Source organism: Sarcophilus harrisii, chromosome X, assembly GCF_902635505.1.
Source record: "Sarcophilus harrisii chromosome X, mSarHar1.11, whole genome shotgun sequence".
NCBI classification, from domain to species: Eukaryota; Metazoa; Chordata; class Mammalia; order Dasyuromorphia; family Dasyuridae; genus Sarcophilus; species Sarcophilus harrisii.
This window is the reverse complement of record NC_045432.1, coordinates 34,591,085-34,619,084: the sequence shown is the minus strand read 5'-3', so window position 1 is coordinate 34,619,084 and position 28,000 is coordinate 34,591,085. Positions and strand designations below refer to the sequence as shown.

General features: G+C 42.2%; 1 protein-coding gene across 2 annotated transcripts; it reads right to left on the bottom strand.

The window, feature by feature from the left end:
- Window positions 1–25: 25 nt before the first annotated feature.
- On the bottom strand, window positions 26–28,000 carry RBMX2 (RNA binding motif protein X-linked 2). 2 transcript variants are annotated; one of them, XM_031944659.1, is made up of 6 exons: window positions 27,906–28,000; window positions 27,578–27,693; window positions 23,572–23,623; window positions 8,227–8,356; window positions 5,862–6,039; window positions 26–2,092 (listed from the first exon to the last, which is right to left on the bottom strand). In XM_031944659.1, exons 1-6 carry the CDS (start codon window positions 27,908–27,910, stop codon window positions 1,584–1,586), a joined length of 990 nt encoding a protein of 329 aa, XP_031800519.1. In that variant the 5' UTR covers window positions 27,911–28,000; the 3' UTR covers window positions 26–1,583. The 2 variants fall into 2 exon arrangements, with proteins under 2 accessions (XP_031800519.1, XP_031800520.1); XM_031944660.1 differs by lacking the exons at window positions 23,572–23,623; window positions 27,578–27,693; window positions 27,906–28,000 and adding an exon at window positions 21,023–21,096.

Sequence of the window (28,000 nt, the reverse complement as noted above, 5' to 3'; positions counted from 1 at the left end):
TATCCAATCTATTTTTAAAAATTCATTTACTCACCAACTAAGCAGGGACTGGGTGAAGGACTGCTCAAAGTACCAAGATTGGAATCTCCTCTTTTCCAAGGTCAGCTCTGTCTTCCAAACTCTACTATGAGCTACTCTTGAGGAGATCCAATTCAATTTTGTAAAGCCCATAACTTGGTACAGTGCTGCTGAATCAGTCCACGCTAAGGTGATCGAATTGTTTTCCATGGCTTTCCGAGGAAAGAGGAATTCTTTCTCTGCCGTGGTAAAGGCAAAAATCAAAGCAAGTTTATTCCCACTGGTGCCACTTTGGTCTACTAAGCGACTAACTACAGCAGTATTTATCAAGAGAAAGACATCTGATCATCCCTTTGTTTTCTACCCAGACCTGTAATTTCACCAGCATACAAATTTGCTATGTAAATTACTACCAGAGTAAGTGTGAGCAAGTCGCAACTTTTGAGCTTTGGGCTCTTCCTCTACAAAATGAGGGGGCTGATGGTTTCCAAGGTTCCTCCCGGCTCCAGAGCCTACCACCCTACCTACAACTCAGGGAACAATTTTACCACCATAATGCTGGAATAGAGGCTGCAAGCCTAAAATGAGAACATATCAAAAGAAACAAATTATACAAACACTGAAAAATACCAAGTATAAGCTACATTCCATTTTGACACAAGCCAGATTTTAAGAGAACAGTGGATCTGTCTTTGACCATTTCACATGAATTACATAATAGAGGCAGCACGGCATAGTGAATAAGCCCTCGGTTCCAGTCCAACCTCTGACCCATCCTGGCCATGGGCAGTTCTTAAAGATTAACTGAAGAGAAGATACTGAGGTGCATGGGCAAAGGAATTTTCCTCAGCCGGGAGTTCCCTTATGAATAAAATCCCAGGTCCAGTTCCTCTCCCTATCCCTTTCCTCCAGAGGTTGAGGTCCTATCCGTAGTTTAATGACCCGTCATTGTGGGTCACATCCAGATCCTCATGTGGGATGGGTTAGTTCAGGAGGGGTCTGTAGCCACCAACCGTTAGCTTCTATGGAATTCTCAACCCTTGTCAAACAGGAGAGAAAGTGGAAAAGGAGTTTAGATAGTCCAACTCACTTGAAGGAAGAAAGTAAATGAGAAGGGTAGTGATTGAGTAGCATCAAGCAGCTACTGATTAGGCTCTCTTTGTAACACCACAGCATTCTAAACCTTTTCTGGGTCCTGGAAACACAGGCCTACAGACCCGGCGAAACAAGGCCTACAGAGCCGGTGAAACAAGGCCTACAGATCCCTTCTCACAATAATGTTTTCAAGTGCACAAAACAAAATACACAAAACTGCAAATAATTCTATTTAAACTACAGATATTAAATATTTGTTTTTATGTTCACAGACTCTGGGTTAAGAACTCCTGTACTTCACTCAGATTTCGAGGATCCTCAGTCTTCCGATTATCATACTCAAGAAAGTGAGGGGACGTGGTAGCAGAGACTTTATTTACAGAAACAACAACAGCTTAACTCAGGTGAGGGATTTTTGTAAATGAATCTTCTTTTCTGGGCTGACAGCACTTGTGCCGCGCCGTACACGTTTAACTGGACCTGTGCCGACTGGAGTAAGATGGTTCCCGATCCCTGGAATGACAGTCTTTCCCAAAGCTTCGGGACTTGTGTTTGTGCCTTCTCTTGGACCTGCCTTCAGAATGATCATCACGGTGGTGCGAGCGCTTTTCCGAGCTGCGGCTTCTTTCCCGGTGTTTGCTCTTTTCCTTCCTCCTCCTTTCCTTCCTGCTGGAGCTACTTGAGGATTTCTTATGCCACGGCTTATCTCTTCTCGAATCCCTCCTCGAGGTAGACTCGGCTCTCTCAAGGTGACTTCGGTGGAGCACAGGTGAGCCGCTTAAGTGTCTACGTCCTTCTCGCCGCTCGGGGCTGGAGTTCTTGTCGAGGCTTCCAGTGGCAGACTTACCCAGACCAGAACTCTCCTTCTCCTTCCTGGTCTTGTGGCGGGACACTACGGACGATGATGTGGGCATTTCCTGCTTATCCATGTTTGTTCTGATATCTTTGTCTTTTTTCTTCCTTTTTTTCTCTTTTTTGTCTGAAAGAATAATTATATCAGTGATGAAGAGGCAGTTGTTCTATTTTCTCTACATACATAGCAAACACAGATATCACAGTTCACGAACAAGAATATGCAGAAGGAAAATATCCTGGCAGCAAAGTCAAAAAGCAAGCGAACAGATTCATTAAAACTAAAGATCTTCAGGAAGGAACCCCAGGGATAGGAAAATGAAGCTTTCTAATCTTCTTTAGGCAAAATGATAGACAAAGCTGAATCTATACAAAAGATTACTCTTTGATAAGCCTCTAGAAAAGAAAACTCAGGGAAAGCATTAACTATTTAACAAACATACTCGCAAGCATTGATAAGAAATGGATTTAGACCAAAATCTTACACCACACACCTCAGTGAATCCCCAATTTGGTGAAAGAATGCCAACATTAAATAATGAATTTGGTTTTCAAATTATGAAAATGGAACATGAGATAAACAAAGAGAAGGAATCGGTAGAGACAAGACATGTGTTGGATCACGTTAAAAATAAAAATAAGCAACAAAAATAATATAATTGGATTAAAAAGACTGGAAAACTATAATAGGTAAAACATGGTATCAAATGTGTGTGTGTGTGTGTGTGTGTGTGTGTGTAAATATATACACACACACAAACATATCTACAAATATGTGTGTGCATATTTTTTTAAAAATCACAGTAGTATCTATACCTGGCCCACAATGGTCAAAAAAGGGAAATTAATAATCACTTGAAAAAATGTTACATCTAAGATCTGAAATGGAACAATCATTTTGGAAAGCAATTTGGAATTATGCAAATCAAGTGACTCGCATATCCCTACCCTTTGAACCTGAGACTCTATTATTGGGCTCATATCCCAGGGAAGCCATTGATAGAAGAAAAGTACTCATATACTGCAAAATAGTGATAGCAGCACTTTTTCTGATAATTAAGAATAGGAAACAAACAAAGGAAACATCCAGAAACTGAGGAACAGCTAAAGACATTGTAGCACATGAAGGTGATGTATATAAGAAATTATGTTGAAATGATACAGGATGAAGTAAGCAGAACCAAGAAAACAATCGTTACTGTAGTAACTACAATGTAAATAGATTCAGAAATTGAAAAACAAATATAACAAAATCAGAAAGATCAAGCAAAATTCAAAGAAATAGGGGGGGGGGGGACACAGCCTCAACTCATCCTTTAATCAAGATGGGAGATTTACATGTTTTGGGACTTTTTCAATGTATCCATCAGTTCTGATTTTTTTTCCTTCAAAAACAAATTATTATTTGTTTTATGGGATGGTTCTCTGGGAAGGGAAAAATATTGAGAACAACTATGATGATATAAGAAAAAAGACTTCTAAAAAAACTTATTTTAAAAAAGTGTCCTATCTTACAAATAATCAAAAAATATACAAATTAAAATACCTTTAAGGGGCAGCTAGATAGTGCAGTGGATAGAGCATCGGCCCTAAAATCAGGAAGACCCGAGTTCAAATCAGGCCTCAGACACTTAACACTGAATAGCTGTGTGAACCTGGGCAAGCCACTTAACCCCAACTGCCTCATCAAAAAAAAAAAAAAAATCTGGATACCACCTGCAATTTGGAAGAATAAAAGCAATGAAACTCAATGCTGAAGAGATTATATAGAAACATACAGACAGTTCTTGCTTTATGTAAATTCACATTACACAAATACTTTTCATAAAGAATACTGAAATTCTCCCCAAAATCCACCTATGCTAATTTTACTATAGTGCTGTGCTCTCTGTCCATCTGTCTGTGTGTCTCCCCCTCTCTCCTCCTGCCCCCTGGCTCAGCACTCCATGGCATCCTACCTCTCCATCCAAAAAAACCAAACCAAACCAAACCCCAATCCAAGTAAAAGCAGAAGAACAGACTAACAGAGCAATTGCCAGCCCTGTCACCAGATGGAGGTTTTGCTTGAGACCTCTGATGCCAAGAGAGATCTTTGCCCCATTCCCACCCACGTGTACGTCCTGTCTTGGTGCATGCCTTCTATCTGTCCGTACTCAGTACCACGTGCCTATGCCATGCTCACACACGTCACCCATCTTTTGTCTCTGTGTCTGGCTCCCACGTGGCTGGCTGTGGCCCCCATGTATTCCTCCTCCGGCTCTCACTTCTCTGTCCCCAGTCCCCATGTGTCCTTGAACCATGTGGCAGGCCCCTCCCTCCATAGACATGTGGTTCCCACAATTGCAGGCAAATTCACATTGTAAAAGGTACTTTACCCAGAGGCCTGCAGAGCAGTCCGCTTACACAAAGCAAGAACTGTCTGTACACTAATTCAATGATGGTGGAATCAAAAAATTTGGGGGGAACTCCTAGAGACGCACATGAAAATGGCGTCATAACAATACCATTGTTGTGAAGATGCTATGAAAGTGAGATAAAAGATAACAAAAAAGGAGCTTTCTGTCCCAAGATTTTCCAAACAACCAAAAAACTAGAAGCAAACTAAGTGTCCCAAAATAGGAGAAACCACCCTAAATGCTCAAATACAACGAAGATTAATAAATAAGAGGAGGGAAAATCTAGAAAGATCTTTATGAGAAAAACACAAAGTGAAAAATGAGGAGCCAGAAGTAGAGGGGAAAAAATTAACTTCATCAGAGGAAAAGTAGATGAGGATATATGGACTAAGAATCCCGAGGGAATGACTGAGAAGTCCTAACATTTTATGCATTAGAACGGAAATAGAATTATGAAGCAAATCGGATCAGTCATACCGACACTGAATATTAAACTGATCATTCACTCAACGAGTATTTACTATACACCCACTATGTGCACGGAGTGAAATCCTAGAGAAACCAGTGCAAAGAATGAAAGCAATCTAAGCGGGGATGCAAAAGGAACATATGGAATACATACGGCATGAATACACAGTTGATAACTATAAACAAACCCAAAATATTGGAGCATAAGGTGGCAGTTTGGGCGGGCGGAGGATTGGCAAAGGCTCATGCGGAAAACGGGGCCTAAAACTGCATCTTAAAGTAAAAGGGGGAGTGTGGTTGTCTGAGGAGGAAGGAAGGAGAGAATGCATTTCAGGCAGGTGCAAAGACATACACTGGAGTGCACGAGGGCGAGAGAAGGCCGGCAGGGCTGGCTCGGACAATGCAGGAGGTACAGCAGCGTCCGCTGAGGCTGGGCAGGACTGACTAGGACTTCAAAAGCCAAAGAGAGGACTCTATTTTATTCGAGGCAATATGAAGCCACTGGAGTCGGCTGGGTAGAATCACGGTCAGATCACGCCAACCTCAGGAGAGGGAATTTCCTCATCTAGGAGTTCCTAGGTCCAGACCCCTTATCACTATATAATGAAAATAATGATGACAGTGGCTAGTATTTAGAGAGAGCTTTAACCATGTCCTTTAATCCTCTCAACAATCTTGTGAAGTAGAAGCTATCGTTGCCATTCTATAAATAAGGAAACTGAGACTAAGGCAAGTGAAGTGACTTGGCAACTAGCTGTTTTTGAAGTCAGAGGAGCTAAACAGAAAGGCCAATTCTGCGTCTCACCGCAATGGAGCCCACCACCCCTCCGTGAAGTGTTCCCACAGGCCAGCTTACTGCTGGGTACTGCAGCAAATACCAAGACCTCAGTGAGTCCTTCCTGACAGCTTACACAAGTACTGTCCTAGAAACATTAGGTAATCCTGAAGTCATCAGGACAGCAGAGTTGATCAGAATTAACTAGCAGAGCCATCACCAATCAAAGGTGTGCGCCCTGACATCATCAAGGTCACCTTTTTTATGCTTTTTCACAGGTGTCTCATCTTCTGAGGATTCCGACGAACTAGGAGACGGGGTCTTAACCCCACAGCCCTTTTCCCGGAGTGCTCTGGTTACATCATCCAGATTCTTGGAATCCTTGGGAGGCCTGTAATTAGCTACATGATCCACTCGGATAGTTCTTCCTCTAATCTAGAGCAAGAATAGCAACATTAGCAGTTAATATGATCAGTTAATGTATGACACTCAACTACCCAAAAGCCCTCTGACCGTATCCACTTGACAAGGCACTACATGGCATCAGGGAAAATCACAAGGATTTAGATGTACACGGAGCCAACTGTGGCCCAGCTTTTAACCTCAACTAGCAAGGAAGAGGTCTACCCTTAAAACTAAGTGCAGAGACCTGGCCAGGTGACACACTGAAGAGTCAAATATTTATGAAGCACTGATTGAGTTCAGGTCCAAACCAAGTACTAAGGGAGGCCCTGGGGGGAAAGCAGCCGCCAGTCAGAAAGGAGAGGTATTACGTGAGCTGAACGCTAACGGATGGCAGGGAATCCAATCTGAGAAAATCCAATCCCATGAGCACCTACTACATGCAGGACACGATACTTGGTGCTGGCAAGCCAAGATTCAGCAGGGGAGGGAGGGAAGACCCTCCAAATAGAGGGAACAGAAATGGGAGAGCAAGGGGATGTGCAAGAGCCCAGTTTGGCTGAAGTGTGGTCTGTGAAGGAGACCAATGTGAGCTATGGAAAACTGGGGAAAACTCAACCCTTCCTTTTCCTATACTACTAATATTGATGCTCTACTCTGACTCTTGGGCCATAATCTTCCAGATGATCAATAAACCCAGTTTTAATGTAGAACAAAAGGAAAAAAAAAGCTCTAGCCCTAACACAACCTACACTCACCTTTTTATCCCTATAGTCACTAGCACCTCAAATTTTGGCCTAAACTTTGAGACTCCCCACTCATTTGATTTACAAGTTTTTGAAAACCTTCCTGTCACAACATCTTCCCCACCGCCATTTGTCCCCTACACTTTCTGCCAATTCCACATCTCTCCTGTACTCAAAGACCTTATTACAGCAAGAACCATAGCCATCATGATTACAAGGCAAGCCCTGCCACAGGCCGGGGTTCTTCACCTGGCTCCACAGATCCCCAAGGAGGCTAAGGAGACATTGACTTGAATAGGAAACAATCACATCTTTATTTCTAAATATCTGGTTTCCTTTGTAATTCTATATATTTTCTTTTATGTATTTATGTTCTGAGAAGGGGTCCTTGCCATTTCCTTGCCATTAGGACTGGGAGAAATGAGTCAGAAAAGAAACCTTGAAATACCATTGAGTTATAAACTCCAGGTGCTTTATCTCAGTCCTTGCTGGGATAATTCCTCCCCCTTGCCTTGCTGTCTCCTGCCCTTGATCTTCTTATCTTGACCCTTACCTTGTCAGGACTAAGTTATGATCCTTTCCTGGAATTATGACCTGTCCGCTCACCTGGTGTTCTCCCACCCCCCCCCAATCTGCCTCTGTTTCCCCTATATGCAGATTATTCTGTTTGCAATGTGAATCAAGGTCTCCTGACTCCCAGGCCAGAGCTGTCCTCTTTTCACTGTGCTGTGTGTTTTCCACATAGTGGGATGTATCAGGGAGGGAGCATGTTTGAGTTGGAAGGGGAAGATGGGGAGGAGCCTGCCTGAGGGGAGAAAGTACAGGCAACAGCTAGGGAAGAAGCACAAGTCCTTGGCTCTGAACGTTACATAAACTGCTCCCTCTCAAGCCTCATTTTTTTCATCTGTAAAATCCACAGCACAGAGTGTGGAACCCAGTCTCAGTAGACCTAAAATCAACTCCTGGCTCTCACGCTGGCTGTGTGACCCCAGGCAAGATTATTTCCTACCTTCGGGGGTTTGGTTTCCTCACTGATAAAAAAGGATAAAGAACATCACTATGTACCCTGTTGGGAAGAAAGCACACTATAAACTTTGCAGAGTTAACAAAATGGAGGTGGCCTTATGATTAGCTAAGTTCTAAGGTCTCCCACTCCAAATTTGTATGTCTCAGGGGCAGCTAGGTGGCACAGTGTACAAAGCACCAGCCCTGAAGTCAGGGAGACCTGAGTTCAAATCTGGCCTCAGACACTTAACACTTCCTGGCTCTGTGAGCCTGGACAATTGCCTCAGCAAAAAAAAAATTGTATGTCTCCACATCTAGGACTCAGGGCCTTCTCCCACTTCCACAGGCACACCAGTTCCCCAAGACTGGGCTCTAGTTAAGGCACTGGCTGGCAAGGACTAAGCAGGCATCTCTAGCACCTAAAAGAAGAACCAAAATGAAGCCCGACCACTTTGAGACACACACTCACCTTGATCCCGTTAAAATTGTCGACGGCCAAAATCGTGCTTCTCTGATCTTCGTAGCAAAGAAAACAGAATCCTTTGGACTTTCCGGTCTTCTTATCTCGTACAAGATTAATATTTACAATTTCACCGTATCTATTGATTAAAAAAAAAAGATTTAAAAATGAGTTAGCTTCAGAGAATAGACCACTAGGTAAATCATCCGTCCACACGAAGTAACTCAAGATGAATGTCTCTCAAAGCACGGAAGACTTGAGATCTCTGACAATCGCGCGATAAACATTTATTGAGCACCTACTAGGTGCCAGGTACTATGCTACAAAAAGAGGCAAAAGACAGCCCTTGCCCTTAAACAGCTTACAATCTAATGAGGAAGACAACACACAAACTACACAAAAAGAAACTTACACATGGGATAAATGAGAAACAATTAACGGAGGGAAGGCACCAGAATTAAGAGGAGTTGGGAAAAGGACATGAATTGAGACTTAGAAGGAAGGCAGAGAAGTCAGGAGGCAGAGTTGGGGAAGGAGCACATTTCAAGCGTGGGGGACGGCCAGAGAAAGGGTCTCGTTTGCGGAGCAGCCGAGAAGCTAGTATCACTGGATGGAAGAGTCCGTGTTAGGGAGTGAGGTGGAAGAAGAGTGGAAAGGGAGAAGGGCGAGAGGTTAGGAAGAACTCTGAATAGCAGACTGAGCATTTTCTATTTGTTCCTCAAGGTGACAGGAAGTCACTGGAGTTTCCTAAGTGAGCTAGGGATGGGGGGAGAAGAGGAGGGTTATTACATGATCTGATCTGTGCTGTGGCTAAACGGAGGATGGACTGGAGCAAGGAAGTTGAGGAAGTCGAGGAAGGCAGACCCACTCACATATTGCTGCAATAGTCTAGGCAGAGGCGAGGACAGCTTGAACTACCAGCGTCATACCATGTTGACATCAACAAGTCTTGGAAAGAGCTTAGATGTGTCAGGGTAAGAATAGTGAGAAGATGAAAATCTGGAGTCAGAACCCATAGTTGCAACAGTTCAAGAAGCTTAACTCACTTCTTTTCCAGAGGAGGAAACCTAGATCCCAGAGGCTTTGAGTACCCTGCTCCACATCACGGAGGCAGGAAGCAGAACAGTTGCGATTTGACTCCATGATCTGACTCCTTAAAACATCTTGAATGGTCAGCCTAGTCCAAGGTGCCATCCTCTGGTGAGTTTTTTTTTTGGGGGGGGAGAGGGAAATTGGCAGAGGGATGGGAAGGGGAGACTGGAAGAAATGGTAGCAGATATGGGATTTCCTCAACATTTGTATTTCCTAGTGAGTAAATTTCCTCTGCACCTTCTCTGCAACCTAAAGATTTATTGAGTGAATGCCCAGAACACGGAGCCTAAAGCTGTGTCGGAGGCAAGACCAGAACCTGGGCTTCCCGAATCTAACGCTGGCTCTCTAGCTGCCATCCTGTAATTGGGTCTTTTAAGAATAGGATCAGTAGAAAGGCCTGAAAGAAAAAAAAAAGACTTCAATGCTGCAGAACTCCTTTGTCGTGCTAGTTTCAAATAAAGAAACCCACTTTAAAGGTTAAATAAAAGAAACCCCCTTTAAAGGGCAACAGTGTGCTTACAAACCCATCGGGATGGATACACACATACAGATTAACACCTCATTTCTCCTCCATTCTCAAGAAATGAGGTCTTTCACATAAGTGAGTTTCCTAGAAAACCAAAGCTCATCTCCTTTTAAACACATCTGTGTGTGTGGAAGACGGAGACTTGCCACATATCCACGATCTTGTGATTCTGACTCAATAGTCCCCAAGCAAAGAGAAGAATGAATGAGCCAAGTTCTCCCAAGAGACTGAACTGGGAAGTCCTTCCTCGACTGCGAATTCCCAAAGCCAGGAGACTAAGAAAAGCACCACGGCGCTTCCCAAATCCCTACTGCAGCAAGATGTCCATTTCCAGAACTCCTAAGAGTTTAGCAAACACTTTCCACAGTGTCCTGGGGACAAGGAGGCTCTCTACAAGCGTCCCTGTTTTACAAATGAGGGTCAAAGAAGTGAAGGTATTTGCCCCATGTCCCAGCCTCTGAAAAGCCCAGACTCAAAAGCTCCAAGACACCTGCTAATCCACCTGAGCAGTCTTCCCAATGTTGGCTTGTGCTTCACAAAGCAAGAGAGTGGATTCACTCGGGAGCCCTGTCAATGCCCAATGGAGGGTGGGCGACAGAGCAGTGGCTCTAGGGCCAGAAGGCTTGTATGCATATGGCACATCTGATGTATTCTCCCTGTGGAAGACATTCTAATGAAATACAGTAAAATCTTCCTCATTTGAACCAGTGGGAGCAGTCTGAATCCCAGTATATTTTTGTGCACTTCATCACTGAAGCGATTTTCCTAAAGTACAGATACAACTGTATCATTGTCCTATTCAATAAATCCCAGCGGCTCTATAAGCAAATACAGAACTCTGGCATTCCAAGCTCTTCAGAACCTAGCTCTCTCCTATCTGTCCAATCTTCATGGGTTTTTTTTGTTTGTTTGTTTGTTTTGCTGAGGCAATTAGGGTTAAATGACTTGCCCAGGATCACATAGCTAAAAAGTGTTAAGTATCTGAGGCAGGATTTGAACCCAGGTCCTCCTGACTCCAAGGCTGGTGCTCTATCCACTGAGCCACCTAGCTGCCCCCCTGTCCAATCTTCTTATACCTTCATCCCCACATACTCTTTGATCTAGTTACATCGGCCTCCTGGCTGTTCCATGTCCAAGACACTTCATCTCTCTGCTCCAAGCACTCTTTCTGGCTGTCCCCCAGGCCTAGAATGCTTTCCTTCCTCAACTCCATCCGGCTTCCTTTAAGTGCCAGCTAAAATGCCATCTGTTACAAGAAGTCCTTCCCAATCCCACTTAATTCTAGCGTGTTCCCTCTCTGATTTGCTATTTACCTTGTATAAAGCTGTTTTACACATATTGAGCTGTTATCTCCCCTACAGACTCTTTAAGGACAGAGACTGTCTTTTGCCTCTTTTTATATCCTTGGCATTTGGCACAGAGCCTGATATCTTGTAGACGCTTAATGAATATCTATTGATCTATTGATTAACGTTATGAAGTCATCTCTCTTTACTTCCTGTGAAGGCCTTCTCTGATACTTCACTGTGCTGTGTGGGCAACCCTGGGCTCCTTAAGGAGATCCTGGCAGAACTCAGCTAGTTTCTGCTAAGTCCTGCCAAGCTAGAAAGACTTTGAGAAGGGCCCCATGACAGACCCCATATCTGCTGTCCATTTTAAGTCATTCTGAGTATCTAAGTCCCCACCAATCTGACTGCTGGAGGAAGAGGGGAGCTGACTCGGTCAGAGTAATTCAACGACAGTTCATTGTAAAAACACAGACAATGATGGCCCCCACAGCACCCCTGAAGCTTTGGAAACTTCCAAGAAGCATGGGCTGTATCCAAGGGCTGGAAAGCCAGCATACAGCCTGCTCGGAAACTCGAGGTCCATGAGGTCTAAGTGGTGACTTTGCGTGGACTTCTGATGCATTTATCGAGCAGAGTCCAGATGGGATCCCTTCCAACTCAGATTCTAATTCAAACTCAAAGCTGCCTGCTAACAAAGGATGGCTAAGTCATCGTGAAACAGACTGGCACAGTGGACACCGAGCTGGCCTCAGGGGCGAGGTGACATGAGTTTACCACACACCTGTGGCTGGGTGACCCCAGATGCATCCGAGTCACCTGACCACCCAATGCCCCAGGTAACTCCTGAAGACTAAGTTGCAGAGCAGAAGCCCACCATCATTGTGAAAGGAGGTTCCCCGCCCAGGATGGCCCAGACCAAAAAATATTTGTAAAAAAAAAACCCCACATATTGACATGACCAACAAAATGAAGAACAAGAAATTTTATTGTGACCCCTGCAACCTCTCAGATCTCTCTAAAGACAGAACTTATGCAGAAAAAGAAAGCGATTTCAGCTGTTTGCCATGAGCTAGGAGTCTTAGGATTCAAAAGAAGGAAAAAAGTTTCCATGAACTGAGAAGGAAAGGCAAGGCAAGGAAAAAAGTTTCCAGATCCTGAGCTCATTGACCACCCCGTTCACCACCACACCACTGGTGGCAAGACTGTTAACTAACCCAAGGGCCCAACACACAGGTTTATAATAAAACCCGAGCCTACACCCTATTCTCCTTGCTCTTCTTCCAGTGCCATGAAGATTCAGGTTCCAGGTTGCACTAAGACAATGTGAAGGAGGCAGCAATCTGTAAATGCAAAAAATCACTGCAGGGGAGTAGATGAACAGAGGAAAAGGGGCGGGACACAACATGTGTCTGGGATTGAAATAGAGCTTAACCCCACAACCTCCACAACTCCTTCTCCCAGAGCCCTGGAGATTTAAAATACAGGAATCAACCCCGTAGCACCAGTGCTGCAGCTCTCTGAACTGCCAGTGCCAGGTTAGAGAACTGAGGAACAGAGGGATCAGACAGAAGGATGTTGTTGGCGGTGGGGTTGTGCCACGTGGCATTCCATTAAACTTGAGAGAAAGAGCCCAGGATCCAGCTGGAGCCGGTCGTATCCCCCCAAAGCTCACTCGGAGCAGAAACCTAGCTGGCGAACTGTAAATTGTCCAATGTGGGAAGAGGCCGAGGGGCTCTGGGATCCAGTCCCCGAGGAAACCACCACCAGAGTGAATGACAGGGGAAACTATGGGGGTTGGGGGTGAGAGAGACTAAAATTACCCCAGATCTCGGGAAGAAGACAATGTAAAGACTTTGAAAATAAGCAGCTACATCGACAGAAGAAACAATAACAACGAAAGGAAATACAGCCTCCTGATCTAGTACACAGACTCGGGGATCTCTATACTCCAAAACAAATGGAAACTGTTAAACACTTGATGGGATGAGGAAAACACAGAATCCCAACATGCTGCTCCTGAATGATTTCAAGCAGAAATTTATGGCTTCCATAACAAAATGGACAGAACAGAAAAATGGAATCTGAGCTGGCAAATCTCAGCAAAGAAACCAAAGAGAGAACAATAGATTGGGGATGATATACAAGGAAGTGAAGGACAATCTAGAGGAAGAGGAGCAAAATGCAACATTAAATAATATAATAATAATATGATATGTTATAAAAATTATATATAAAATTATATACTATAACATCATATTATATAAATATTCTATATAAAAATAATCTATATAATATCATATTATATTATAACATTATGCAAGCAAAACACTAATCCCCCAAAATGAAAGGGAAAAAAAACCTATTCAGAAACAAGTTCTGTAAGCTATCAGGAAAAAGACCTTCAAATATACAGAAAAAAAAAAATCAAATAAGATTATTCCGCACCCACCGTAAAATTCAGGAATGACATAATGTGTTTTGAATTCAGGATGCAGCACATAGTGACCAACTATGCAAATCTGAGATTAACCATAAATGGAAAAAGATGGGCCATTTAATAATAAAAGAGCCATCTGAAACATTCTGAGAAAGAAAAGCAGACCTGAAAAGATTATTTGCTTCTTGAGCACCCCAGAAAACAAAAATACACATGGGGTGAATAAATGGGGCAGTCTAGGACAGCAACAGGGTAATAGCAGATAGTGTAAGAGAGTTCTTTCTAAATACGCACAAGGAACAGGGATTTAGGTGGAAGAGTCAGATAGAGGTAACAATAAAAAAGCTGATCAGGGACATTATAGACAGAACCTATAACACCCTGCCTACAGCCAAATCAAGATTCGGTTGGGGGGGGGGGGGGGTTGAGACATTACAAAATGGGAGGGGGCAGGAATGGAAAAGAAGGGAGAAAGGGAATAGAGGGAAGTGTATAATATACCTGGGTCAAATAGAGGGTTAACAACTGGGGGAAGAAAACTTGGTCTCCCAGGAAGAGAGGATCCTACGGGGAAGTGGATCAGGAGGAAGAGGGAAGGATAGAAAAGTGGGGTAAAGGAGGGAAGCCTTGCACTGGTGGTAGGAGGGGAGACCCCTGATGAATACTCCTCTGACATGTCCTGTGAAGGGAGAGGGGTAACCTTGTGCTACATGTGGTCTAGGGGATTTGGTGCTTGAAAAGACCACTCATCCAACCTCTACGAGGGGGAGCTAGAACTCTGAGGGGCAACTGGTATTTGGAGAAGTTTGAGCACATGGACCCAGAGAAGAGATTTTGAGGCAAATGGGAAAAGAAGGTAACCAGGAAAAGAATACAGATCAGTAGTGGGCTGCATAATCAGAGCCAGGTTAAAAGGAAGTCCTGTCATGGAGCAGTGTGCTGTCACCCCCAGGCACTAGTACTGTTCTGGGAGCATGTGACAATGGAAAAGAGGAAATCCACGAAGCGAGCTCTACAAGGCAGTGGCAGAAGCTGCTTCGTGGGTATATACCCAGAACAGATATCTTGGCAGTCTTGATTTCATGAAGGATATAGAGACTGGAGAGAAACTAGATAATTATATGGGGCTTCAACCAGAGAATGAGAGACTAAGGTAGACAGAGGATGAATAATGACTAGATGAAGAGAAATCCTCTCTAGAAAGGGGAGTAAAAAATGAAATTGTAAAAACTAATGAACAGGACCAGTTAGAAGAGAGGGAAAATCCACATGATTAATAGGAAAAAAAAAGGAAGAGGAAGAATTAAGTAACAGATAAAACAGGAAACAAAAAGGAACTAATAAACAAAACCCCAAGAGGAAAGGGATAACAAATGGTAGGATCAGACGTGAGGGGAAGTGAGCCAGTGGGAACAGGGCTAACTTAAAAAAGATTAAGTTAAAGTAACTGGCGAAACATAATACTGTGTTTACAGAGAGAAAAAAATCATAACTAGGAAAAAATGATAGCAATAAATGGAAGAAATATACATCGAATTCACGCAACTTTAAATGTGAATGGATTAAACAATACAATAAAATGAAAAATACAAATTAAAAACATTTAAAAAACAAAGACACAAAATAAAAGAGGGCATGGAAAAATATTTATTATGAATCAAGTGAATAAAAAAGCAGGAATTATAATCATCCTATCTGACAAGCAAAAAAAAATATTCAAAAAATAAAAAGGAATAAACAAGAAAACCATATCATGCTAAAAAAGAACCATCGACAACAAACCAATATCAGTAATAAATTTATTGTGCTCCAAATACCTTAGCATCCAAGTTCAGGAAACTGAGCTACAAGACAAATATAGTAACACAATAGTGACAGGAGACTTCGATAGTCCTCTCTCAGTTTTGGATAAACATAAAAGAAGGATAAACAATAGAGAAAATGTCAAACGTAACAGAATGATGTAAAAACTGAACGACTTATGGAATCTTCTAAATGAGATGGTAAAAGAATATACATACTTCTCAATATCACATGGAACTTCTGCAAGAACTGACCATGTATGAGAACAGATACATGGCAAACAAAATGTAAAAAGGAAGAAATAGTTAATACATCTTTAAATAGACCACAATGCAATCAGACAACAGTCACTGGGTCAAGAACCACAAACAAAAGATGTAGTCCAAATGGAGACTTTATTAGTGAAATGAGTGGGGGTCAAAAAAAAAAAATCACAGAAAAAACTAATAATTTTGTGAAAAAAATGATAACGATGAAACAACATACCAAAATTTCTGGGATGCAGCTAAAGCAGTCCTCAAGGGAAAAATATCCCTACAAACATCTATTAACAAAATAGAAAAAGGAGATTAATAAACCAAATATGCATTTTTTTAAAGTTAGAAAGCCAATAAATAAGCAAACCTAAAATAAGCACAAAAGATATTAAAAATTAGAGAAATAGATTGGAAACAAAAAAATCATAGAACTGATTTAAAAAAAAACCAAAAGCAGGTTCTTTGAAAAGACTAATATTCTCAAAAATATAAAATATCCAAAATATCAAAAGACCTGAAAGAGATCTCAATAACCCAATCTCAGAAAAGGAAATAGATTTAGCTCTAAAGGAACTACCAAAGAAAAATCTCCTAGTCCTAAAGAATACACAGGAGAATTCTATCACACTTTTAAAGAACAATTAGTAACTCATACTCTGAAAAAAGCATTCTACCAGAATCTACCAGACCTAATACCTAAACAATGGAGAGATAAATCACAGAAGGAAAACTATAGGCTAAGTCTTTAATGAATACTGACTGAAAATTTTTTAAACAAAATCCTGCCAAAAAGACTACAGAAATTCATCCAAGAAATTGTTCATTCCAGCCAAGTGAGAGAAAAACAATCAACATAATTAATCATATTAAAAACAAAATGTCCAGGGCAGCTAGATGGCTCAGTGGATAGAGTGCCAGCCCTGAAGTCAGGAGGGCTTGAATTCAAATCCAGCCTCAGACACTTAACATTTCCTAACTGTGTGACCCAGGGCAAGTCACTTAACTCCAATTGCCTCAGGAAAAAAAATGTCCAAAACCATAGGATCATCTCAATAGAATGTAGCCTTTGATAAAGCATAGCACTCTTTTCTGCTAAAAACCATACAAAGTACAGAGGAACTTTTATAAAAAGCATCTAAACCAAAAGTAATATCTTATATGCACTAGGGCTATACTGGAACCTTTTACAACAAATACAGGAGTGAAAGAAAGTGCCTACTTGCTACACTATTATATGATATAGTTCTGAAAATAACAGCAAAACAAAAGAAATCAAAAGCTTAAAAAGGAGTTATAGCCTTTCCTATTTGCTGATATGATGCTTTACTTGGAAAATACTAATCAGCAAATATACTACAGACAATAGCTTCAACAACATTGCAAGTTATAAAATAAACCCTCAGAAACCAACAGCATTTCTCTATAACAATGACAAAATTCAAGAAGTAAAAATAGAAAGGAAAATCCTATTCCAAGTAACAACAAAATGCATAAAATATCTGGAGATCTACCTACCAAAGTACAATTACAAAGTTCTCCTTAAAGAAATAAAGAACAACTTAAATAACTTGGGAAAATTGTCAGTGCTTGTGGCTAGCCCAAGCCAATAAAATATGACAATATCATGAAAGTGAATTTACACTTTTAATGCCATGCCAATCAAATTAGCAGGAGGACACTTCACAGAGCTCAATAAAATTAATAACAAAACTCATTTGGAAATAGATAAGCTCTAGAATACCATAGAAAATGATGAAAAAAAGTAGGCAAGAAGGGGAAATAGCCCTTTCAGACCTCAAACTATATTATAAAGCAACAGTCATCAAAACCATTTTACACTAGTTAAGAGAGAGATGGGTCAATGAAACACTAAAAAAAAAGAATCAGAAACAAAGAAATTGAATAACTCAGTGTTTGATAAAAATGGAAAACATAATTTATCAAAAAAAAAAAAAAACTCCGCTAGAAATCAGGATTAAAGCAAAACTTTAACTTGATATAATCTGTATGAATATGCAACCAAACATCATGTACTTTTCACAGTAGGGGATAGGAGATGTATCCTTAACCAAACGAGATAATGGCAAAAGATAAAATAGATAATTTTGATTACATAATACTGAAAAAGCTTCCGCACAGACAAAATCCACCTAGGATAAGAAGGAACAGGGGAATTTTTTTTTTTTTTTTTTTACCAAATTTCTCTAATAAAAGTTGGATATCCAAGATCTATATATAAACCATTCTTTACATATCATATATATATATATATATATATATATATATATATATGTATATATACACACACACACACACACACCATTAATGCACATTCCCCAATAAAAGTGGCTAAAGTATACGAATAGGTCATAAAAAGAGAACTACAAGGCATTTACAACCACATGAAAGAAGTTGCAAATCTCTAATAATAAGATATAAACTGAAACAATCCCAGGTTTCACCTCATACCCTGCAAATTGACAAAAATGACCCCCAAAATGGCAATATTCTATGTCAGATGGGTTGTGGAACGTTAGGCACACTAATACATTGTTGGTGGAGTTGTGAAATGACACAATCATTTTGGAAAGCAATTTGGAATTAGGCAAATAAACTGACTAAAATGTCCAGACCCTTCGAACCAGAGATTCTATTACCAGGCTTATATCCCAAGAAAAGCATCAATAAGGGAAGAAATCCCCATATACACCAAAATACTTACAGAAGCACTTTTTTCTGAATATAAAGATTTAGAACATAATAAATGCTCACTGGTTAGCCATTGGGCAATGGCTAAACAAATTGTGGTACACAAATACAATGAAATATTATTGTTCTCTTAAGAAATGATGTATGTGATGATTACAGAGAAGCATGGAAAGACATGAAGTGATGCAGAGTGAAGTAGTCAAAGCCAAGAAAACAAGCTACACAACGACTACAGCAATATAAATGAAAAGAATGACATACCAAAAACATCAAAATGGATGCAACAAATCATAAAGATCAAACATGAATAGAATTGAAGAAATGTGAGAAAACATTCCTACTCCATCCCTCTGTAAAGCTGGGAGATCCACAAGCGTTATGCATTGCACATGTTTTCAGATTTTTTTGTATGGATCAGTTTTGCTAGGATTCTTGCTCTTTAAAAAATATTATCTGTGGGGCAATTAGTAGCACAGTGCTCCTGAGAAATTGTTCATTGTGGCCAAGTGAGAGGAAAACAATCAACATAATTAATCATATTAAAAACAAAATGTCCACAGCAGCTAGATGGTTCAGTGGATACAGCGCTAGCCCTGAAGTCAGGAGGACCTGAGTTCAAATCTGGTTTCAGACACTTCATACTTCCTAGCTGTATGACCCTGGGCAAGTCACTTAAACCCAATTGTTTCAGCAAAAAAAAAATTATTTGTTATTTGTTAAATGGAATGGCTTTCTGGGAGGGAGAGAGATACTGAGGATAGCTATAATATAAGAAGCAGAAGATATTAATTAAAATTTTACTTTTAAAAAGCACATTAATTGCTTACACACTAACAAAAAAAAGTCAAAGGTTCGTTTCCTCAGCACTAGAAGGAACCTTAGAGAGCAACTAGTCTTAATATTTCCTTTCTTTTTTCTAATTCAGTTTCATATTCATAGTTCTAATTTATATTATATGCCTGCATACACAGAGCTAAAAGGCCTAGTGGCATAGTGGATATAGAGAAGGCCTCCGAGCCTGATGGCCCTGGGTTTAAGTCCTGTCTCTTCCACATATTGGCTGTGACTCAGGGAAAATCCCCCAAGATCTAACTGCTCCCAGGCAAATCTAAGGCCAAGAGTTGAAGAGCTGGTGCAAAGCTGTTCACTAGGAGTTTGTTATACTGATGAAATAATAGGTCTGGACAAAAAACAAAAAAATATATGTCTGGGGGGGGGTGTGCATGTATCCGTGTACGTATGTATACAATCACAGAGTGAATACATTATCCTTTTGGAAAACTACCCAACATACACAACCTGAAATTGAACCCCACTGTATCAAAGGAAAAGAGTTAAGCAAAAATAACCAACAGGATAATAATTAGCTTTTGACAACATATTCTGTTCTCCCGGTCCCCCCAATTCTGCTGAGAAAGAAGGTATATTCTTCATTATCTCTTCTAGGCCAATCCTCTCCTTTCAGAGAAGGAACTGAAATCTCCAACCAGTGAATTAATTGCTAGGCTAAGACAAACTCCTGGGTATCCACACTCGTTTCAGCATTAATCCATGTTGGTGACCTCTGAAATATCTGATTATAATCTTTTATTATTCCATCTTTCCTACTGACTGAGGGCCTCGAACCCTGTCCATCATCACTACGAATTCCATTTCCTCCACCCTCAGTTCTCTCCCAGACCATTATCACCTCCCTCTCTTTTCGGTCTCTAACTTTTGGTCATTTTATGCAGTTCATCACCATCTTCTAGGTTTGAATACTTTGCTCCCTCGCTCTATGACCAATTACAAATTGCCAAATCCTAAACCCCCAAATTATTCCCATGTCTATCTCTCATGCCTATTTATGTGTTGCTGAATAGAGCTGGAGAAAACCAGGAAACCACAGTAAATGGGCCCTCCATTGATTTGTTATCTCATATCAAATGGGCCCTTAGTGCAGCAAAGCAGTCTCTCTATTCCTTCTTAATTGACTCTATCCCACTCACCGTAAGGGTTGTTATAAACCTCAACTTTTCTCAAGCCTGCCACCCTCTCAGGTGAAGACTTCACTTAAGACTCCTTAACAACTGAGATCATTCACAAAGAATTGTCACGCTTCTCCTCAGCTCACATCACATCAATTTTTTCTCATTATCTCCTCCTCTATTCCAATCTCCAACAGGTGATCCTTGCCAAAACCAGCTCCTCTATAAGACCTTTAAGGCCATCCTTCACCATCTTCTCTATCAATTATCCCCACTCTATAATCTCTATGGACTGGCTTCTTCCTGCTACCTAGAAACCTGCTCAAAATTCCCCCACTCTTGAAACTCCTTACGTGATTCAAGGATAGCCAATAGCTGTGGAACTCTCATCCCTTTCTCAGCTAAATTCCTTTTTTTTTATTTTTAAAGATTTTTCTTTTCAAAACACATGCATTTGACAACACTGACCCTCGCACAGTCTTGTGCTTCAGATTTTCCCCTCCTTCCCCCTCCCCCTCCCTTAGATAGCAAGCAATCCACTATATGTTATATATCAATATATAGCTATCTATATATAAATACATTAAATATAAATCTATGTTAAATCCAATATGTATAGCCATATTTATACAATTATTTTGCTGCACAAGAAAAACCAGATCACAAAAAGCAAATGAGTAAGAAAACAAAATGCAAGCAAACAACCCAAAAAATGAGAATGCTACCTTATAATCCACATTCGGTTCCCATAATCCTTTCTCTGGGTGCAGATGGCTCTCTTCATCACAAGATCATTGGAACTGGCCTGAATCATCTCATTGTTGAAGAGAGCCACGCCCATCAGGATTGATCGTCATATAGTCTTGTTGCCATGTACACTGATCTGGTTCTGCTCCCTTTGCTTAGCAACCAGTTCGAGTAAGTCTCCCCAGCCCTGTCTGAAATCATCCTCCTGATCGTTTCTTACAGAACAATAATTTATTCAGCCATTCCCCAACTGATGGGCGTCCACTCAGTTTCCAGTTTCTGGCCACTACAAAGAGGGCTGCCACAAACATTTTTGCCCACGTGGGTCTCCTTCCCTCCTTTAAGATCTCTTCGAGATATAGGGCCAGTAGGTCCTGGGTCAAAGGGTGTGCCCAGTTTGACAGCCCTTTGGGTACAGTTCCGCATTTCAGCTAAATTCCCTAAGAAATGTATCTCTACTTCTTCTGATCCTCTCCCAAAACCATTCCCAACCTGGCTTCCAAATGCATTATTCAATTGAAAAAATAAGTATTAATCTCATAATTACTGCCTACCCTTCATTCTCATCCTTTCTGATCTCACAGCAATGTATGACACTGTTGATCACTCTCTATTCCTAGATATTCTCTCCTCTCTCTGTTTTTGTGACACTGTTCTCTTCCAGTCCTGCTACCTGTCTGACTGCTCCTTCTCAGTCTCCAGGATTTACTAGATCATGAATATCTCCTGAGTCCTCTTCTCCAGCAATACTCTCTCCTTTAGTGATCTCATAAACTCACATTTATCTACTTATCCATTCCTGAACAGTCTCATCTCATTGGCGTTTTTTTGTTTTCCTGAGGCAACTGGGGTTAAGTGACTTGCCCAGGATCACACAGCTAGGAAGTGTTAAGTGTCTGAAATCAGATTTGAACTCGGGTCCTCTTGACTTCAGGGCTGGTGCTCTATCCACTGCGCCACCCAGCTGCCCCTATCTCATTGTTTTTTAATGCCCACAGGCATCTCAAATTCAACATGCCCCAAACAAATTTCATTTTTTCCTCCAAATTCCCTCATTTACTGCTGAAGGGACCACCATTCTCCCCTTCTCCAAGTCACCCAGACTCAAAACCCAGGTGTCATTTTCAATTCCTCACTTGTATCAGACCAACTCTCCAATCTGTGGCCAAGTCTTGTTTCTTCATTCTTAACATGTCTCCCTCATGTCCCTTTCCCTCTGCTCACACAGCCACTCCCTATGACAGATCATCTTTACCTCACAACTGGACTATGTCACTAACCTTTTGGCTGCTCTCCCTCCTTCCAATCTCTCCCCCAGACAGCTACCAAAGGGATTTTCCTCAAGTCCAGATCTGAACCTGTAGCATCTCTATTCAACAAACTCCCAGAGCTCCCCTATTGCCTCCAGGATCAGATATAAAGTCCTAGATCAGTGGTTCTCAAACTTTTGTTCTCAGTATCTTCATGTTGTTAAAAAAAAAAAAACTATCGAGGATCTGTTCAAAGTTTCTGTTCAAAGTTTCTGTTCAAATGGGTTATATTTATAGCTATTTACTATATTAGAAATAAAAAATAATTTTGAATTTGTAGACCTTCTGAAAGGGTTTCAGAGACCCCAACAATTCTTTGGACTACACTTTGAGGACCACTGGCCTAGATGGTTTTGAAAGCGCCTCACAAGCCAACTCCTGCCAACTTTTCCCAGTCCTTTTATATGCGACTCCCCTCAACACACTCAGTGTTTCACCAAGAAATGTCCTCTTGGGTCTTCCACAAGACACTCCCTAACTTTTGAATCTGTGAGTGAAATGTTCTCCCTCCTTACTTCTCCCTAACCTCCCTGGCTTTCTTTAGGACTCGGCGACAATCCCAGCTTCTAGACAAGCTTTTTCCCAGTAACTCCCAAACTGCTGGTCCCACCCAGATCCCTTCCCATAATTCCGTAGAGATTTATTTATTGAATTTATTTGTGTTATTGGATGTATAATATATGATGATATATATATTATAAACATATATATATATAATATATATATATATATTGTATTTATTTGCACATCCTCTGGCATCAGACTGTAAGCTCTTTGAAGCAAGGGACCGTTTTTGCCTTCCCTTGTACGTCTGGCACTTGTTCTGAGGAAGAAGTCAACATTTAATCAATGCTTGTTGGTTGATCGCTCTCCGTATCCAGCCCAAAGTTAACAAGGAAATGCTTGCTGAATAGAGGAATTCTCTCATTAGGAAGCTCGCTCAATGTGAGCTCGCCAGAAAAGGACTTAAAGATAACCCCGTCCAACTCCACCGTCTGACACAAAATGAAATCGAGACCCAGAGAAGGAAACTTCCTCATTCAAGCCCAGACAGTAAATTACTGCAAACATGAGAATAGGACTTCTTTCTCCGGACAACTGAGCCACTCGCAGAGGTTGCCCTTACACCCAAATCCCAAGCTGCCTCTCTTCTTAACATCAGTAGCAGCCCCCAAGTGAGGTTTTACTGTTATAGTAGTAATTGGAATGTAACTTACTGAGAAAACACACAGATGATATCTCCTTCGGTCAGTTCATAGGGGAGTCCTCCTAGGAAAAAAGAGAACAGAGATCATTAGCCAGCACTCCAGTAGGGATGTATAGCCACTGTTATGAATCTACCTATCCTGGATTCATTCTATGTATAGCTATAGTTTTTGTTTGTTTGGTTTTTTTTGTTTTTTTTTTTGCTGAAGCAACTGGGGTTAAGACTGTCCCAGGGTCACACAGCTAGGAAGCTTTAGGTGTCTGAGATCACATTTGAACTCAGATTTCCCTGACTTCAGGGCTAGTGCCCTAACCACTGCGCCACCCAGCTGCCCTAGATTTTTAAATTATGTCCAGAGTACCTTTGCTATTCATTCTGATTGAGATGGCAATTTCCCATCAGTTTTCTCTATATTCACCCTCAGAGGTCAGCCAAGCAAAGAATAACATGCTGACATTACAGATGAGGAAACTGAGAGCCAGAGAGCAAAAGTGACTTAAGGGCCAGGATCTGAACTGAAATCTTCCGACTCCAAAGTCCGTGTCCTTTTTCATTCTATACTATTCATAAATACACAGAGGAGCCAGGATTTTGTCAGCACAGGGGATTTCCTGGATGGGAGCTTCCTCCGACACAGCAGGTCACCGCAATCAATGACCAGTAAGTGGCTAAGTCCTTGAAAGCCAACTGAGGCCCAGAGAGGTGATCTGCTCAAGATCAGCTCCCTACCAAGTATCAAACATGGGATTAGATTTTCTTTGTGAGCAACCTAGACAATTGTGTTTCTATATAGTGACAAGTTGGACAAAACAAGGCTTTGAGCCGCTGAACTGATAAACTGATAAAAATCAACCACAAACGAAAAATTAACTCATACTTATTGAGTTAATCGATATTAACTTCCCCTCCCTAAAGGGGGAATTTTCTGCCATTTTTAATCATGGGCTGGATGGTAAAGAAGGAGAAACATGTTGAGGGAAAAACGTGCAATGGGAGGATCAAGAAATCTGTTGATCATTCCCGGCCAACTCGGGGGACAAGGGAGAAACCTCGTGCTTCAGGATGGGAAACAAAAGGTTCCTTCTCCTGCCTATAAGCGAGGATCCCTCCGGGGGCTGCCCCTGAGTGCCCCCCCCATTTCTTGAAGAACCATAAACAAACCAAGTTACTCCATACACTCCTGAGTCCTTTTATCTTTGCAGTATATTCATAACATTGTCGACTCCAAACCCAGCACGATCATTTATATCAGGGGTTCTCAAACTTTTGTTTTCAGTATCTTTATCCTATTACAAATGATTGAGGAGCTCTCCAAAGCGTTTTTGTTTATCTGGGTTATATTTATAGACATTTACCATAGTGGAAATAAAAACTGTTTTTGAATCTGTAGACCCTCTAAAAGGGTTTCAGAGATCCCCAGGATTCTCTAGACCATAATTTGAGAACCACTGATTTATATCATACTGAGCTGTTATTTTTAATTATTTATATTTTTGCTCGTGGCACCGACCTCTATGGAAAAGCTTTAAACACACACATACCTGACAAGCTTTTTAGGAAACCCTTAAGCAACATTATGGAAGCTTCCTACAAAATGAATGCTCTGCCTCTGAATAGATGTATTAAAGATTTAAAAAAAAAAAAGTTGTGTGTGATAGATGTGGAGTCACAAGACCAAAGTCAGTCTATAAGCATTTATGAAGGGCCTACTAGGTGCCTGGCACTGTACATACCAAAAAAAAGGCCAAAGATGGCCCCTGCTCTCGAGGAGTTCCCAATCTAATGAGGAGACAAGCAAACAACTAATGATATACTGGGAAAACTGAAGGAGGGGAGAAGGTGAGATTTTAGCTGCAGGTTGAAATAGGCCAAGGAAGCTAGCAGGTGGAGAGGAGGAAGGCAAGAGTTCCTTCAGTGAAAATGTGGGAAGGTGGGAGTGTATTGTGTGAAGAAGGTGAGAATGGCAGATTGCTGCAGATGTTGGGCATCTGTACTGGAAGAGGACCAATGACATGAGGAGGAGGATGACTTGACTTGTAAGTGAACCGGGAGGAAATGAAGGAGAGCTGGACAAAATCACCAGCCTCACTTTGTCCTCCAGAGCCATCCGGGCCCAGTGGTCAGGATGACTGGCCCTGGATGCCGTGGAAGACCTGGGCCTCCTTAAGGTCTTTCCCAGGTCTCAGTTTATCTAAGGCCATGCACATTCGGTGATTAGGCTAGGTAAGAAATGCAGCAGAGAATGGCTTCTTTTACCTCATCAAAAACATCAAGCTGAGAAGAAGAAAGCCTGAGAATTTCTGGCCAAAAGAAAAACAACCGCTATTTACATTTACTGGGAGCCAAGAGAACCCAAACAATGACCAGATGAGGTTTGGACTCGGACCCACTGGGGGCCAATCGGAGAGAGCCAGAGTGGTCCAGCAGCTCTATTTATCTGAATCCCAATGTGCTTTATTAAAGCCTGGGTTTCCAATGCTTTGATTTCAGGATGATGATTTCAAGAAATCATAAATGATTTCAGGACAAAAGAGTTTATTGTGCCAGTTTGGTTTTTTATTGCTAGGATAAGTAGGGAAGAGAAAAGAAAGAAATCCAGCCTCTAAACCCCAAGATATCCTGTGAGGTGCCAGCTATCAAAATGGCTATCTATGCCTTTGGGCAGAACACCACCTACAGGGAAAGGTATGATCCCCTACGTGGACAGAGGGAGAGGGAGGAGGAGAACAGGGAAAGGAAAGAAGGCCAGCTAGATTGCACAGCAAGTAAAGTAGGGGGCTGCTAAGGGGGGAGAGGGTTTGATAGTTGATGCTGGAAGTGACAGGGAGCCACTGCAGTTTGAGTATGGGGGGGATATCATCCAATCTTCACTCTAGGAACATTATTTTGACAGCTGAAGAGGAGATGAGCTGGGAGATCCTTGTGACAGGCAGACCCACAAGTCAGTCACTGCACTTGTGCTGACTTGAGATGAGAAGAGCCAGAACACAGGTGGCGGCAGCACCTGAGAGAAGGATAGATTGGCCAGGTGTTGCCAGGGTATCAACAGGCCTTGTGACAGATTGGATATGGAGGGCGAGAGAGAGTAAGGAATCAAGAATGACAGTGGCTTTCAAGCCTTGGGGAATGGGAAAATGGTGGTGTTCTCTATAATACATAATATAATATAATATAATATAACATAATATAATACAATATAATATAATATAATATAATATAATAATAATAATAATATACTATAATAATAGGGAAAGCTTGGATGGGGAGAGTTTCGCGGGAAGATGAGAAGGAATCCATGAAAGAGGGAGGTGACACCGTCAGACCTGCAATTTGGAGAAATATCTCTTAACGTTAATGGAGGAAGGGAGCAAGCCACCCATCCACCTGGCGGTGGCAATAACCGGGCTGGGAGGTGATGGACGCCTGGAGCCCGGTGGTATTAATGCGCGAGAAAAGGGGATTCAGAGACGTTACCGGAAGGCAGAAACGCCAGGGCTCTGCAACAGATCGTTGGGGGGAAGAGGAGGGCGCGCAAGAATGGATGACGTGGATCGGAGGCTAACCCCCCGGCTGGCAGCCTCTTGTCAATTTCTCTGCCGTTCTCACCGCAACGGCTGCCATATTTAATTGGAAAGATAGGGTTTAGGGAGGTGGGGGGGGGGGGAGTTCCCAATAGCTCGGAGCCCGCAGTCAGAGGCGCAACAGGCCTCCTGGGGGGCTAAAGCCCAGTCTGCTATTTCACTGTAAGGCCCGACACGCCTCATGACGGCGGAGAGGACAAAGGAGCCGAGACATCTGGGGGGGGGGGGGGGTGCCGTGCCCTGCCCACCGGAGGCTCCGAGGCCCGGAGGGGCGCGGGCAGACGGGGCACGGCACACGGTGGGGCTTTTATTAAACGTTTACGGAATCGAATGGAATCGGGAGAGGAAGGCCCACATGGAGGCGTCTGCCCGAGGGGCGGGAGCCGGGGAGGGCGGGAGCCGGGGAGGGAGGGGGAGGGAGCGCGCACGCCTCACCCAGAAAGATCCAAGCGCTGTCCTTGTATTCGGCGTGCCAGGAAACCTTTTCTGCCACCCCGAGTTCCACCTCCCGCTCGTTCAATTCATTGATAAGCTTCACCTTGGTCAGTGCGCTGCAGGGGCGAGAAGAGGAGACGGAGATGAGAGCGAGGCGGAGAACGCCGCCCGATGCCAGCGTCCGCCTTCCCCCCCCCCCCCCCCCCCCCTCCCGCCGCGTGCAGGCTCGTCCTCCCCTTCGGGGGCGGTTAAGCAGCCTTTCCCCCGCCCGGCCACCCACCCTACCTGCCCCCGAGTCCCCAATCCCATCAAACTACAGGCTTCATACTTCATCTTGGGGTACCAGACGAACGGCGTCTTTCCGGTTTGCCTAAAGTACGGCGCTTGCGTAGCACTCGAAATAAATAAATAAAGAATGAGTAA

Excerpts from the sequence above, each read along its gene's own strand:
- RBMX2 (XM_031944659.1), bottom strand. Across the intron at positions 23,624-27,577 it reads CAGCGCTTGGATCTTTCTGG|GAGGACTCCCCTATGAACTG; the intron begins GTGAGGCGTGCG and ends CTTTTTTCCTAG. Across the intron at positions 2,093-5,861 it reads TGTGAAAAAGCATAAAAAAG|ACAAAAAAGAGAAAAAAAGG; the intron begins GTGACCTTGATG and ends TTATTCTTTCAG.